Below are 16245 nucleotides of genomic sequence, written 5' to 3'. Positions count from 1 at the left end.
GGTCACATTGAACATGAATGAGCCAAACTCAAGGCTCATGGGACAGATCACACAGGCACAGCATGTAAAGGGGGAATTTGGAAGTCTAACCCCTTTATTTAGCAGGTAAGGAAGGTTCAGCCTTGACAGAGAAAGTGACTTGTCGAGGGTCCCACGGGTAGCTTCCCCCAAATCTGAGCTTCAGTATCCAGAATAGACTGGCTGGTCTTTTAAGCACCCCACCAATGGCACCCCTCAAATGCTCAGGATGAGGAAGGTACTGATTTACTGAACTGAGAAGTCACCCTGTAACCTTAGTGTAGCCACCTACACTATATATACTCTATACCACCACCTCTTTCCAGCTCTCAAATGCCATTCTTTAGATGAAGGGATGACTGAAGCATCCTTGGGACTTGGGTTCAAATTCTGGCTCTAACACAGACTGTGTGATTCTGAAAAAGTGCTCGTTAAAGTGGAGTTTCTACACTTAGGGTCCCCTTTGGAGAGCCATGAACTTAGAAGCAGAAAAATGCATCTTTATTTTAATGGGCATCCTTAGCAATGCTATATATTTAATTTTCTGCCTTTTACAAGATGATTTTGAGAAGGGCTCCATAGGCTTGACTCTTACCTCCTGCTCCAGGGGTTCAGGAAACACAGAAGCCTTGCTCTAAGGGTATCTTAAATCACAAAGTCACCACCCTCCTGATGGGTAGAGGAATTTCCTTATATTGGTGAATTGACAGGACCAGGCCCTGTGAACCGCTTGAATCACAATGAGTGTGCCCATGATGGAGGTCAGATTATGTCAAGCGTATTCCTAATCATAATAAGCTCAGAAGTGAAGGGGATCTCAGAGGCCTTTTTGACCATCAATTATTATAAGCATCTCTTTGAAGACTTCAGTGGCAGGTAGCTCACTACCTTCCCAGGCAGCCTATCCTCCCACCCCTGTACCTACCTTAAGATGGCTCTGAGTTAGTAGGAAATCCTTCCCATAAAATCTTGAATTTTACTTCCCTCCCTGTAATCAACATCCAGTGCCCTGGATTCTGTTTTTGGAGCCAAATAAAACAAAAGTAGCCGATCCTGAATGAAAGTGCTTCAGATAATCTAAACACTTCTAATAGGCAACAACTCCTAGAGTTCCTTCTCTTGGTTTCATTTCCAGTGTCTCAAATAATATACTATTTTACAGAGGAAGTAACAGTCTGAATGATTGCCTTGCCCAGGGTCATACAGGTAATGCACAATGGTGGTGAGATTTGAACCCATTAACTACCCTATCCATAACTATATGCTTTTCCTTGTAGTTCAGTACAGGAAGACATTCTCAAACAGACTCTCAGAAAGGGGTGATTTTATTCCAGAGCTGACAAGAGAGGAGGGAAAAGTTTTACATAGCTACCCCAGAAACTCTTCTTTCTCTTTTACAAAAATGGATAAGAAAAAAAAAGTATAAACTAGACATTATTTCAGAAAGGACTACGGGTAAGGCAAAGATGGGCTCCTAGATCTTGATGGCCCAAGAGAGGAGAGGGCACAGAGAGGCTGGAATATCATCCTTTCCCCATCCCTACTCAGGATTTCCCCCCCTTCCACTGGGAGACCCGAAGCTTGGGGGGTGCCCGCCGGAACCATTCAGACCAGGAGCCGTCATACACGGCTACATCAGGCTTGCCACAGAGGTAGGCGGCGAGGGCGATGTGGCAAGCGGTGACCCCCTTACGGCAGGTGGCAATGAGAGGCTTTGAGAGATCCACGTTCTTCTCCTTGAACATAGCCTGGATTTCTTCAGGACTTTTCTTGAAGCCTTCTGCTGTCAGGAACTCCGTGAAAGGCATGTTCAGGGACCCAGGGATGTGGCCGGGTTCCAGGTCTGAGTCAATCCCAGGAAGAGACCAAGAAGACAGAAAAAAATGGAGGAAAGAATTAGAGGTGATGGATGGACTATAGCAGCCAATCAATAAGTGTTTTATTAGGTACCTATTATCAGTGACTGTATGGCGTAATGGATAGAATGCTGGGCTTAGGAGTCAGGGAGGTCAAGGTGATCAAGGCTCATAATCTCTAACACTAGCAGTGGACAAGTTATATAAACTCTCAGAGGCCCAATGTCTTCCTCTCCAAACTAAAAAGGTCAGACTTGTTGACCTCTACGGTCCCTTTGAACTTAATTCCCTTTGTCAGGAACTGTACCAGTCATGGGGGTATATAAAATAAAACAGTCCCTACCCTCAAGGAGCTTCGTTTAATAGTCAAATAAGGAAAGACACACATATAGTGAGATGAAAAACTATTAACAGCCCAAAACAAAAGAGTTATCAGGGATATTTTGGAGGGGAGAAGGCACTAATAGCCTTGAGGGAGTGTTAGTGAGGAAAAAAGCAAAGATTCATTGACCTGGATCCTGAAGGAAACCAGGAAGAAGCAGAAGCATGCCAAGAAGACGGGGCAGTCAGTGCAAAGTAGGGAGATGGGAAATGGTGTGATGTGATGTGTGAGAAATAGCAAGAAAGTCAATTTTGAATGAAAGGGAAAGAGGACAAGAGGATTAGAGCTAGATAGAGGACTATTCAGCTTCTTTATTTTATAGGTAGAATAGGGAGGGTAGGGGTCATGAAAAATTTAACAGTAAACAATATCAAAATTCCATGAGGATTTAATTCTTTGTGTACAAATAAAGAAGCCCATTCATCTCATTAGTAGCAAATTTGTGGGGTTTTTTTTTTTTTGGTCTTTAATAAATTTTACTTATATGTATAAGAATTGTTTTAAAATAAATTTGTGATTTATTTTCAGAATATTTGATTTTTATACTTATATTCCAAGGATTATATAAACATTTCTTGGGTAAAAAAGGGTCACAAGTAGAAAAAGTTTAAGAAGAAGCCCTGCTCTAGAATAATAGATTTCCAGATTAAGAATCAATCAGCAATCCTGCATTAAGCATATTCTATGTGCCATTCATGTAGTCCATCACTAGGCTACTCTGACAAAAAAGATACTATCCTTGTCCCCATGGATCTTACATTCTACAGAAGGAGACAATCCGTCTACATATAAGTAAATATAAGAAGCCAGGTGGGGGTTGGGTCAATATATCTGTTACCATTGTGTAGCCCCATGCCTACTAGGTGGAATGAAAGTTCCTTAAGGACAGATTTTCCTTTCCTCCTTTTTTTTTTTTTTTAATTTGGAAGCAATCGGAGTTCAGTGATTTGTCCAGGGTCGCACCCTGTATGTCACAAGCTCCAGACCCTGTGTTCTATCCACTCTACCTTCTAGCTACCCTTCCTTTTTTCTTTGTAACCCCAGTATTTCATACATAATAGATGCTTAATGTTTGCTTGATTGGATTGATTGGATTAGAGCAGAGGTTCTTAATTTTTTGTGTGTCATGGGAGCCCTTTCTTTGTCAATCTGGGAAAAATACTTTCTCAAAATGATATTTTTAAAGACGTGAAGGAAATGCTAAATTTCAGAGGTTAGTGAAAATTTAGATGCAATTTTTTTCTTATCCAAATTCATGGCCCTGCTGAAATCTACAGATAGTCCCTTTATATTAAGAACCCCAGCATTAGGATGAAAAGAGATAGTAGTGGCAAAAGCACTAGACATGGAGAAAGGTCAGAGGTTAAGTTTTATTACTCATTATCTCCTTCCACTATTATAGCCATGTGACCATGAGCATGTCTTTTCCCATATTCAGCCTTAGTTACTTCCTCGGCATAGATAGATAGGTAGATGAATGAATGAATAATAGATTGATGGATTAAAGTGGGGATTGGATATAATCAGTATCATAAATTCTCAGGGGCCTATCATAGAATAGAATGAAATTTCTACTAGAAAATAAGTGATAGGGGATTTCCAGTTTCAAAGTAGATCATTCCACTTGAAGACAGGTCTAATTAGAAGTCGAAATTGAGCAAAAAACATGCCTACCTCTAGCTTCCAAGGATGATCCTAGTTCTTTCTGATCTCTCAACAGAATGGATCTAAAAACTCTCTCCCTGATTATATCCCCAATGCCCTACTGAGACTGAAGGAACATTTGATATCGATGCAAATGATATCCTCAATGATTCTGCTGTTGATAAGAACTCAGATAAGAAAGAAAGAAAGAGAGGGAGAGAGAAAGAAAAAGGAAAGGAAAGGAAAGGAGAGGAAAGGAAAGGAAAGGAAAGGAAAGGAAAGGAAGGAAGGAAGGAAGGAAGGAAGGAAGGAAGGAAAGGAGGGAGGGAGGAAGGAAGGAAGAGAGGGAGAGAAGAAAAGGGAAGAAGGAAGGAAGGAAGGAAAAGGAAAAAAAAACAACAGGGCATTTCAAATACTTAAAATCCCTGATCTAAGACTGGAAGGGACCTCAGGGGCCATCTAGTCCAACCCCCTCACTTTACAAAGGAGAAAATTGAAGTCCAGAAAAAACTTGTCCAAATTCATACATATAATTAGTGGCAAAGGTAGGATTTGAATTCATATCCTCTGATCCCAAGTCCATTGTTTCATATCTGATATACCAAAGGCCTTTTGAATCCAGCTCTTATATCCCCTGTCAATCTTTTGTTCTCTAGGCTAAACATCCTCATCAATGCCCTTTCTAAAATGCGGCACTAAGAACTGAACCCAATGGTCCAGATGCGGTGTGACCAGCAGAGGAAAGAAGAGGGATAGCTATCTCTCTCTCTTTTGGTACCGTACCTCTCTGGTGTGGTTAAGATCATATAAGCTTTTAGTGGCTGATCTTCTCACAATGTTCCCTCAGGCTGCCCCATGATCTATTAAAGAGACAACTTTATGAACTAGACTATAAAAGGTGCCCATTAAAATGCCAACTACCACAAAAAAGGGATATATCCGCAACTTCTAACAATCGTCTATCCCTTTTCATGTCCCACGGTGCCAACCAACCGAAAAGCCATAGGGGCCAATTAATCAACAAGTATTTGTACAGTGATTACTCTGTGCAGAGCACTGGGGATATAAGCAGGGAGAAAACCTGTAATTCTACCGATAATGAGAACTCCGCGCTTTGCAAGGTTGTTAAGCGAAGAGCTCTGGAAACCTTAAAGCATTAGAGAAAGGCACAGCAGACAGATCACGAAGCCTGGACTCAGGAAGACTAGGTTAAAATCTGGCTTCAGACACTAGATGTGTGACCCTGGGCAAGTCAATTTCCCTGTTTGCCTCAGTTTCCTCATTTGTAAAATGAGCTATAGAAAGAAATGGTAAGATTTATTAGTTCTCTGACCCTACTCACTTGATTTGTTTGCCTCAGTTTCCTCATCTGTAAAATAGGATAATAATAGCACCTACCTCCTTAGAGTTGTTGCGAAGAGCATATGAGGATTGCAAAGTCCTAAGCACAGTGCCTGGCACGTAGTTCAGTGCCGTGTGAATGTTAGCTCTTTTTTTAGTTATTGTAACTGCCGATGTGGCCACTTCTATAGATGGCTAACTGATAGGCATAAAGGATTGTTATATCACTGGTAGAAAGAATTCCCAGGTGAAGAAAGTCCTTCCACCAATGTAGGCTGGCACCTTTAACCTTAGAGGGTTCCCTAGAGGTGTCAAACAGCATTCCCTGTTGTCTCCAGAACCAGGTTAAAGTGTATCTGGATCAGGAGATCATTGTATACAACAATATCACTATCATATGACAATCAATTCTGATGGACGTGACTCTGTCCAACAATGAGATGACTGATGCCAGTTCCAATGATCTTGTAATGAAGAGAGCCATCTCCACCCAGAGAGAGGCCTGTGGGAACTAAGTGTGGTTCACAACATAACATTGTTGTCACTCTTTTTTCTTACTCATTTACTTTCTTTTTTTGTTCTGATTTCTCTTGTGCAGCAAGAGAATTGTATAAAAATATTTATACATATTGGAGGAAAAAATAAAGTGTATCTGGGAAGTATTTAGCAACAAACACAATAAAACATAGATGATCTTCTAAGTCAATATGTGACCTGTACGGATCCTTATGTACAATGTAATTGCCCCATTTCTACTGAAATTTGATGGGGCAGCTAGTAGTGGATAGTCCCTTAAGTCCTGAAATCAGGAAGACGTGAATTCAAATCTGGCTTCAGACAGGTAACACTTTCAGGCTGTGGGACCCTGGGCAAGTCGTTTAACCCCAATTGACTCAGAGAAATAAAGAATGAAAAAAAAGAAAGAAAAGAAATGCTAAACCCTTTACAATGATCTTATTTGACTATCACTACCCTTAAAGGAAAGTGCTATTATTATCCCCATTTTACAGATAAGGAAGCTGAGATTAAGTGAAATCCTCAGAACTACCAACTACACAGCTAGAAAGTATCTGAGGTCAAGATTTGAACTCTTGAGTCCCAGTGTATCCACTGAGCCACCTAACTAAAGAAACAATAGCTCCCATCTATGTTGTGCTTTAATCTTCCCTCACAAGAGCCCTATATGGTAGGTGCTACTAGAACTATGCCCTTTATGCAGATTAGAAAACTGAGGCTTGGGGGAGACAAAGTGATTCATAAAGTATATGACAAGCTCAAGAACTATAAGAGAAAATGCAGAAATCTTTTCACTGCTTCTTGAACTCAGAGCAGGGGGTGATCTTAACCTATTCTAACTCCTGACTCCTTTAGGCTGCTAGTTGGGCAAAGCAAATCCTCAGAAGTTCGTTTTTAAATGCATAATATACATACAGAAGCACAATCCAAACCAATTACATTGAAAGAATTATCAATATATTATTCGAAAAGCAATTTCACAAAAACTACAATAGGGTTTGAAAACAGTAACTCATTTTGGAGTTCTTTTTTGCAAACCCTATTGAAGTTTTCATAATGAGCATCTATCTTAGCGTATTATCGCTACAATGCTCACGGTAGGATTTGTAAAGTTCTCATAACATACCTGTATAATATGGAAGTAATATGAGTCAGTTTACAGCTTTTCAGTCTGTTGAACATTGTATTATGTATATATAAAGACTAAATCCTTAGATTGCTTACATTGTTACCAGCATAAAAAATTGTTATACCTAATTTTAACAGGGCACAAGGTATAGAATTATTTCATAAACTGGCAAATTATTTCCATAAATTGTTATTGTTGTTTGTGCTGTCATCAGGGAGATGATACTGTGACATGCAAGTGAATTGGAGTTAAGTGAGGGAGGGCTGGGCAAGACCATCTGCCTCACTTTCCCTTCCAGTGACAAGATATAGATCAAGACAACTGGAGATGGCTTTGGATGCAATGGGAGACCTTGGCTTTTGGCTAAGACTTTCAACTAGTAAATTATTGAATAAATATTAGATTACCATTTAATTAGAGTTTATAGGCACTGACAGAGGAAATCTTGAAATGCTAACAAATGGCACATTATTTGTATTTTGATTCTATGATAAATCTGGGTATGTATGCCATGGTAATAATCCAGTGCACACACAATTAATAATCATTTGGGGAAGGGCAGCTAGGTGGAGCAGTGGATAGAGCACTAGCCCTAAAGTCAGGAGGACTTGAGTTCAAATCCGATCTCCGACACTTAACACTTCCTAGTTGTGTGATCCTTGGCAAGTCACTTAATCCCAATTGCCTGAGCAAAAATAACAATAATAATCATTATTTGGGGATCTGTAATAGTGTTACTGTAAACTCTTTATTTGCCTCCTGCCGTGTTTACACTAAACAGAACTATTCCTTAATTTTCTTCCCTTGAACTTTGTCTAAGTTGTTGACTCAATAGTGGTACCATAATTTGGCAGTCCTGGGCTATCCAGGACTATCCCAAGTCATGGCCGAAGTACATACTTTAACTTTTCCAAAGAAGATTGTGATAAAGTTCAGTTTTGCACTAACTGATACCAGCAGGATTAAAAGAAATATTCTAAAATTAAATTAAAAATAAAAAAAAAACAACTTCATGACTTTTTCACTTTTTAAAAAAATTATGTGTCTTTCCTTTGCAACATAGCTAATATGGAAATGTTTTGTGCTGTGACTTCACACGTATAGTTGTTATCAACTTGCCTTTTCAAGGAGTGGGAGAAGAGAGAGAATTTGGAACTCAAATTAAAAAGAATATTAAAATTTTCAAAAATGTACTTGGGAAATATTTAAAGAAATAAATTTTAAAATGTTTAAAAAGGGGAAAAAAAATTTTGTAATTTTTAAATTAAGAACACTTGGATTAGAGACAGTGTGTACTCAGCTCACACTGTGTGATGACAACTGTAGTAATCATTGAGACTGAAAAAGCCAGTCCAGCCCTTGTATTCTCTTTTAGGATACAGGATTCCCCCTGCCCCTGATCACTGGCTATGATCAAATCTGCCTTCCCCATAATCTCCTCCCTGAGAACCCGACACCCTTCTGAGAGGCAGGCAGCTCAATTTTCCAGCCCTCCCTCACCAGGGACAGCACGGAGTGGGGGTGGAGGAGAAGAGGTGCCCGGGCAGTGCTGCCATATGTACAGAAGCTGATTACACTTTCCCTTAGTCACTCAGTTGACATGTTTCGGGCCCAGTGCCCACCTCAGGCTCCCAAGTCAACATCCCTCTATTAAAAGCAAGGCAGTGTCTAGCCTTTCTGTTTGGATTTCTAGTACCTCAAAAGGTGCTCTGCATACAGTGAGCAGTTAATAAATGTTCTCTCATCCATTCATTTTTCCTTTGGGAGGAAAATGAGTTAAATATATTGTTCAGTAACCCCACAAATCTTTCCTACTTCCTGGGAAGAGTATATAAGGAGTGAAAGGTTACAGTTTAATATTCTAAGTACCTGTCAGTGGTCAATAAGGAGTCTTATGTGTTTTAAGCATTTCTTGTGAGGTGAAAGACATAAATAGCTGTCCTATACCTGATATCTTTATACGGTAAAGATTTATACAGTATACTTTATATATTTATATACAGTATACAGTATACTATATATATTTATAAAAGATTTTATACAATATAAGCCAGTGATATACTGGATTGGTTACTGGACTTGAGAGTCAGATCAAATCCACATAAGATAATTATTAGCTGTGCGACCTTAAGACAGTCAACCCAACCTCTCCGAGCCCCAGTTTCTCCATTTTTTTTTTTAACGAGAAGGCGAGACTCAATGGATTCCAAGGTTCCTTTTATTTTTAAAATATATGATCCTATGAGTAACTTTCAATCTCTTTTGAGAAGAATATGAGCTATCCCTAAGCTTTATTTTAGAGAAGTATCCATTTCCCGAACTCTCTTAATTCTAATATCTACCCTGTCTTACTTATTTCCTAGTTGTCCTATATATACTTCTTTGTACATATCTGTCTGCTTGTTGTCTACCCCACATAAACACATCAGATTGTAAGCTCTTTGAGGGCAAGGACTGTCGTTAGTCTCTTTTTGTACCCCAGAGCTTAGCACAGTGACTAGAAGGTACCTAATGTTTATTGACTGATTATAGATTATCTTTTGGTACACCAAACTGGGGGTGCCTTGAGGGAAAAAAAATAACCAAAACACAATCCTCATCTTTGGGATTAAGTTCCCTGAGCCTAGAATTGGACATCCTTTCAGATAGATCCTTCTCCTAGGCCATTAGTGACATATCCTGCACCAGTGAACAAGTTGTATTCTCCCATTAACATATAGCCTCAAGTTTAGGGGCCAACTCATTTTTCTTTTCTATTTTTTTGCTGAAGCAATTGGGGTTAAGTAACTTGCCCAGGGTCACACAGTTAAGTGAGACCAGATTTGCACTCAGGTCCTCCTGACTTCAGGGTTGGAGCTCTACCCACTGCCTTACCTAGCTGCCCCCCATCTTATTTTTCTGAGCTCTCAATGCCCACTACAATGTCTGGTATGAAGTAAGTATGATGACTGCTTGTTGGTTGAGGAGAAAGACACCGGGAGACAGAGTGCTATCGTGGACTGATCCAAAGGAAGGCAGCTGCCACGGGATGACCCATTAGTAGATTTCATAGGAAAATTTTAACCCCAGGGACATGACTGGGATTTCTGACAGGGCACGGCAAGGTCATCTCCAGCAGTGGAGATGGTGATGCTGGAGATCTCTACAGAGAGTGGTTTCAGACGGGATACCTTCCCAAACTGATCTCTATCAGAGCTTTTTCCCTGCTTGCCTCAGGGATCAATTCTTAAGTTCATCTCGGGACCTCATCAATTGAATGATTCTGGGCAAATCATTTCTCTTTGTCTGAATCTTCATTTTTTCATCAGTAAATATTGTGAATATTTGTCCTTCCTACCCCAGAGGTTTTTGGGAGGGAAAAGGTTTTTGAATGTGTAAATTTTAAGCCAGGATAATAATACAATCAGATGATATCTTCCCATCTACCTCTGCCATCATCCTCCTGTTGCTCCCTGGCTGAGAATTCAAACATTATATGCGCATTTCTAGATATTGGAGCTCTGAATCAGATATAACTACCAAGCCATTTGTGTTCTGAGAACTTTCTTTTGTGGTAGAGTTTTCAGTTAAGGGAATGGAAACTATTCTGGGCTTGGAGACAGGGGCAATATGAGTAGGTGAATGGCACCAGCCTTTGTTAGAGCTAAGTGCCACTTATAAGTGTATTCAAGGAGCGAGCAAGGAAAAGTTGCAGCATGGTACCTGGCACTCAGTTTCCTTTTCTGTAAAAATTAGAGGATTATTCTAAAATGACTTCACATATCCTTTCCAGCTCTACATTTATGATTCTAACCATTTAATATGCATTTAATACTAAGTGCCAGGTACCATCCTGCAGGATCTTTGAAACCCTTTCACAAAGTCTAGAAATTCAAAATTAGTTTTTACTTCGAATATGATAAATATCTATAAATACAACTGATATACAGATTGTCAGATCCTCAAAAAATTTTAGTAATATAAAGATACTGAGAACAAAGTTTGAGAACCACTGGCCCCAAACAAGATTGCCTGGACCCTTTGGGGGTAGCCCTAGAGTTGAGGGAAGCATAAAAAGCCCATTTGCAGAACATATTTAAATACATTAAAATAAAATACATAAGATTATAAAAGAAACCAATTATGTCAAAATATTTAAGTTCTTAAAATCATTTATGGACTCTCGGGTTCAAAACCCTTTCCCCATTCTTGCAAAAGTCCAACCAGGGATCGCCTCCAGTAAGGGATGCTGAAAAAGGGATTTAGAGAACAGACCAGCTCAGTTCTAGGACAGGAAGGAGCTTCAAAGGCCACTTAGTCCAATTCCTTATTTTTATAGCTCAGAATGAAGGAAAGGACCTGACCAAGGTCATTTAGATTTTAAGTATCAGAGATGGAATTTATCCAAGTTCTTTTACTCTCCAGAGCCCATGTTCCTTCCACAATTACTACAGTGAGCCAACAAAAAACCACAAACATTTCTATAGGGACTAGTTGCTTACTGAGCTCCCCTAGCAACATCCAAACACTCCTCTTAAATTGCAAATTTTTACTATCAATCAAGAGGCATTTTATTAAACCTCTATTGTATGGCCTTTGATTAGGCGATTACATACTGGAGATACAAAGATGAAACCCTATCTTTTCAGAGGGAGATTATGTAGCAGATGGAAAGCAAATGCAAAGTAATTCTTGGGAGGGGACCGAGTCTGGAAGGAAGCTAAGAATTCTACCAACTATGTATTTATGGAGGGAATTTCCACACATGGTTGACATTTTGAGCAAAGAAATCATGGCTTCTGACTCAGTTGAAAAGTCCTGTGACAAATAAGCTGCTGGAATAAAGAGACAAAAATAAATCGAATTTATCCTGAAGGCACTTATAGGCTATGGTGGAAAAGATCTCTGGCCCCTTCTAACCAAGCTTTTCTCCAGCTCCCCCATTGATTTTCTGCTACTCCCTCCAAGAAACCTGGTCTGGTGCCAGGAATGTCCTAATCTCCCTCCTTTCTCTTGAATGCCTGCCCAAGCAAGGAGAGGAAAAGAAAAAAGGCAGACTGAGCACTATTCCTCTGGACCCCGCCTCTGGCTTGCAAAAACATGGTTCCCTCCTTGGCTGGGATCAGAGAGAGGGAAGGGGAGGGAGATGTAAGGGTAGAACAGAGCATTTATGTCTTCCCAAGATAGTTTTCAAAAGAGGATTATAGGGTAGGGTGGAGGGAAAGGATCAGAAATCCAAGACTGCTTTCACTCTAGGTAAGAGAGAGGTGTTGGGTAATTTCCAACCGCAAAAAATAACTTTCTCCAATTACTGAGCCCAGTTGAGCTGGATTTTTAGCCTAGGGTGGGGGAGAAGCTGGTGTGCACTTTCCCACAAGTCCTCTAGACACTGTTTTGCTTGGAGGAAAGAAGGTTTTTTTTTAGGGGATGAGGAGGGGAGGATCAGCATAATCCAATGGAGCTCTGGATTTGCATCTAAAAGACTTAAATTCCAATCATAACTATTAAGTCCCTTAGTCTCTCTAGATCTGGGATCTCCATGACCATTAAGTCCAAACCCCCATAGATGTCTTCAAAAAAGTTTCTTCCATCTACCAAGTTTCAAGTTCAAACTCCTTAGACATTCAAGGCCCTCCATCACAGTATCATGGATTCAGATTGGTTAACATCCTTAGAAGCTATATGATCCATATTACAGATGTGGAAAATGAGGCTCAGTTCACTAACTTCCCAGCCTTCTCTCATACTATACTCTTACATGCTGGCTTTTGTTTTGTTTTGGTTTCCAGCCAAACTGGAATATTTAATACCCTCCCATCCTAATACATCCCTTAGACTTCCCCACTGCTTTGCCTTTGTAACTGTTACCATCAAGCTCCTATTGGAGTATTCCACACCTCCCATCCTGATACATCCCCTAGACTTTTCCACTGCTTTGCCTTTGTTCATCAAGCTCCTTTCTTTCACAATCATTTTCTAAAATTCAACCCATATATTTTTTCCTCTAGGAAGTCTCCCCTAAGAACCCTCATTTGGTACTAACTAGGTAATACAGTAGAAGCAAGCTGGGGCTGGAGTCAAGACTCATCTCTGATTTCAAATCTGGTCTTAGATACTTATTATCCATGTTAGCTTAACCCCGTTTGCCTCAGTTTCCTCATGTGTAAAATGAGCCGGAGAAGGAAATGGCAAACCACTCTCTCTACCAAGAAAACCCCAAATAGAGTTGTGAAAAGACATGACTGAACACACTCTATTTGCACTTTTCTGACACATCTGATCATAACACCAGAAGCCACGATGATGAGTAAAGATCGGTTTTTTTCTCAATCCCGTCTATTCCCCCAGCCTTTAGCACGCAATAATTATCATCAGTGTGCATCTTACCTTCATTGATTCAAACTGTGACCACTTTTACAACCTGGAAGAGTTGTCATGTCTGAGAAATCCAGCATCCTGCTTCATACACACAATGAATGAATGTCCCCCTTTTGCTCTTCTGTTGATGATTGTATTTACATTTGGCATTCTGTGACCAGCTTGATGGGGAATTTCTTAAAATTTAGGGGGCTGATCCTCAGACACAAGCCTTCCAGTCTACCTTAGTTGCTAATACTAACTTAAGCTTGGAAACCACTGGCAAAGGGGGAGGGGGGTCACAGTCATACCATGGTAAGGCATCAAAGGAGGATTTTAGTGGAATACTCTGGTCAGTAGATTCTCAATAAAAGTCAGTTGATGGATATCAGGACCATATATATCCCAGTGTGTGAAAGTTCTGTACTTGGGAGCGTCTCCAAGAGAATATGTCCACTGTTGGTAAGTAGAGCCGTGTTTATACTGTGTGTGGAGGAGGGGAGGGGAGTTAGATGAGTGGAACAGACTCCAAAACTTGGAGTCAAAGGTCCTCCTAGAGACCAACACATTCTACGCCTGATCCTCTTTCCCCTCCCTGGAAGAGGTTACAAGGAGGTGACACAGGGTAACTTACAACTCTAAAGACTTCTGAAATTAGAATCGGTGAGAGACGATGGGAGCGCAGTAGGGAACGTACTGGCCAAGGTGAGACTGGCTCAGTTACTTCAGTTTTTAAATTATTTAAAAAAATGACTTAGAAAAGATGGTCCTAAGTCTGTGAGCCTACAATAAGCAAGGCTCAGAGTAGGCAGGTAGAGCCATGGAAACAACCTGAGTTTAAATCTGGGGCACTGTTACTATGTGGCTTTGGCTAAACTCCATGACCACTCTGAGCTTCCCTTTCCCAAGGTAAGCAACTGCTGTGGGGGTTGTGTCTGATGATATCTCTTTTTTTTTTTCCTGAGGCAATTGAGGTTGAGTGACTTGCCCAGGGTCACACAACTAGGAAGTGTTAAGTGTCTGAGACCATATTTGAACTCAGATCCTCCTGACTTCAGGGCTGGTGCTCTATCCACTGCACCACTAGCTGATGGCTTAGTTCATCAGTACCAGGACCCCCAAGCTCAGTCAGCCAGTGTAGATGTCCAAGGGAAGGAGGGATGCCCAGTCAGCCTTGTCAACAAGTGAGGGGCCCCAAGCCGTCCCGCCCAAGCCACCCCGGAGCTTACCTTTGCTATCAGGCTCGGCCTCGGTTCCCAGGTACCTCCCCCGGGAGCGGGAGTCCACCATCTGGAAGCGCTTGGACTCGAGGTTTTCCAACATTTGCTCGTACGTCTTGAGCAGGGACTCGTCGAGCTTGGCTTTGAAGACCGCCGGCTCGGGGTCCGTGGGCTCCGAGGTCACCGGGTGCCCCTCCTGCAGCCAGTTTCGGAAGCCCCCGTTGAGTACCGAGACGGTGCGGTGGCCAAAAACCCGGAACATCCACCAAGCCCGCGGGCCGTAGAAACTGCCCAGGTCATCGCCGTCGTAAACCACCACGTGCGTGTTGTTGCTGATCCCCAGGCGGCCCACGTAGCTGGCGAAGGCCTCCTCGCTGGGGAGCATCATCTCGTAGGGAGAGTCCTGGTCCCGGCACTCCTCGATGTCGAAGAAGGAGGCGCCCGGGATGTGGCGCTCCCGGTACTCCTGCAGGGCATTGCGCTGCAGAGGTGGGTACCAGGACACATCGAGCACCCGCAGGCCCGGGCCCACCTTCTGGGCGCGGACCGACTCTGCCAGCCACTTGGTGGACACCAGAGCCCGGTAGAGCACCTGCTGCTGCACCATGGCCGGAGCCTAGAGTCTTCTGCCTGGAGCAGAAAGAAGCAGGAAACGGGGAGAAGAAAAGGAGATTATGAGCTGGGGGAAGATGGGGGAAGATTGCCAGGGAGGGGGAGGAGGGGGAAGGCGGGGCTTGGGGGGATCTCCCCTCCTGCACCCCACCCCTCCCCACATAATAAAGCTGTCCCCTGGGCAGAGGGAAAGGTGGCAGCCTTCCCACCTTGGCACTTGGCCCTAGACTTTATCCCGGGGCAGACCCCTCCCACCTTAGCAGCCAATCCCGGGCGGTTGCTCCGGAGTTTGGGGCCCCTTGAGAGCTGGAGTTCAATTTGCCTTGGCTGTGACTTGGAGACGGTGGTATTTGCCAGTGTGTATGTATGTATGTATATGTGGGTTTGGGTGTGGGTTTCGCCCCTCCTCCCGTTCTAGAGCAAGAGGGAGGAAAGGGTAGAGGAGGAGGGGAGCAGTAACTGGGGGAAGGGGAAAGGAGGGGGGGGGCAGCCCGGCTGAAGGGCTGGGGGAGGGGGAGGTTCATTGAAAGCTGGGAGTATTTAGTTACTAAGAGAAATCAGCAAATAGCTGAAGCACATTCTGGGCTCTGACTAGGGGAAAGCTGCCATCAGGCTCCGACCCAGTGGTCTCCTATGGAAGACAGACTCAGCTTCAGAAACGGCCCCCTCCCCAAAGCGCCCCTAACTAGAGGGAGGAGAGACCAGGGCACCTCTCCCAGATCCTGCAGCCCCCTCCCGGCTAGAAATCTTAAAAAAAAAAAAAATCCCGCCATCTGCCCTGTCCCAGACTCAAAGCTCCACTTACCAGAAACTTCTAGACAGGCGAGTCAGGAAAGTGGCGGTGGGGGAAGGGTAGGGGACTTTGACCCCTGGGCCGTGTCCCTCCTTTCCCTCTCTGATCCCCTCCCCCTTTTCCTCTACTCCCTCTTACTCCTCCCCTCTCTGGTCCTGTGGAGAGGCGGCAAGGAGCTGTGACCAGAACCCTGGACCCGAACGGCGTGGACCCGGCTTGGAAATCTCGCCTCAGCTGGCTCCCAGCTGTGTGACATTGGGCAAGTCTCCTTTCCTCCCGGGGCCCCCGTTAACCACCTTGACCCTAGAGGATGGCGGTAGGGGAGGAGCGTTATCTTCCAGGTGCCCCGGCCCGCCCCGAGATCTAGGTTCTTGCAAGCCCCTCCCATTTGTCCTTGG

At 42.7% G+C, this 16245-nt stretch overlaps 1 protein-coding gene across 3 annotated transcripts; it reads right to left on the bottom strand.

Moving 5' to 3' along the window:
- Window positions 1–1325: 1325 nt before the first annotated feature.
- TST (thiosulfate sulfurtransferase) lies at window positions 1326–16171 on the bottom strand. 3 transcript variants are annotated; one of them, XM_012550659.3, is made up of 3 exons: window positions 15860–16171; window positions 14452–15072; window positions 1326–1861 (listed from the first exon to the last, which is right to left on the bottom strand). In XM_012550659.3, the coding sequence occupies exons 2-3, from the start codon at window positions 15047–15049 to the stop codon at window positions 1563–1565; spliced, it is 897 nt and encodes a 298-aa protein (XP_012406113.2). In that variant the 5' UTR covers window positions 15050–15072; window positions 15860–16171; the 3' UTR covers window positions 1326–1562. The 3 variants fall into 3 exon arrangements, with proteins under 3 accessions (XP_012406113.2, XP_031796736.1, XP_031796734.1); XM_031940876.1 differs by lacking the exon at window positions 15860–16171 and adding an exon at window positions 15310–15397; XM_031940874.1 differs by lacking the exon at window positions 15860–16171 and having other exon boundaries at window positions 14452–15147.
- Between the last annotated feature and the right edge of the window lie 74 nt (window positions 16172–16245).

The sequence above is a fragment of the Sarcophilus harrisii genome, chromosome 5 (assembly GCF_902635505.1).
Source record: "Sarcophilus harrisii chromosome 5, mSarHar1.11, whole genome shotgun sequence".
Lineage (NCBI taxonomy): Eukaryota > Metazoa > Chordata > Mammalia > Dasyuromorphia > Dasyuridae > Sarcophilus > Sarcophilus harrisii.
This window is presented reverse-complemented; position numbering and strand designations above follow the sequence as displayed.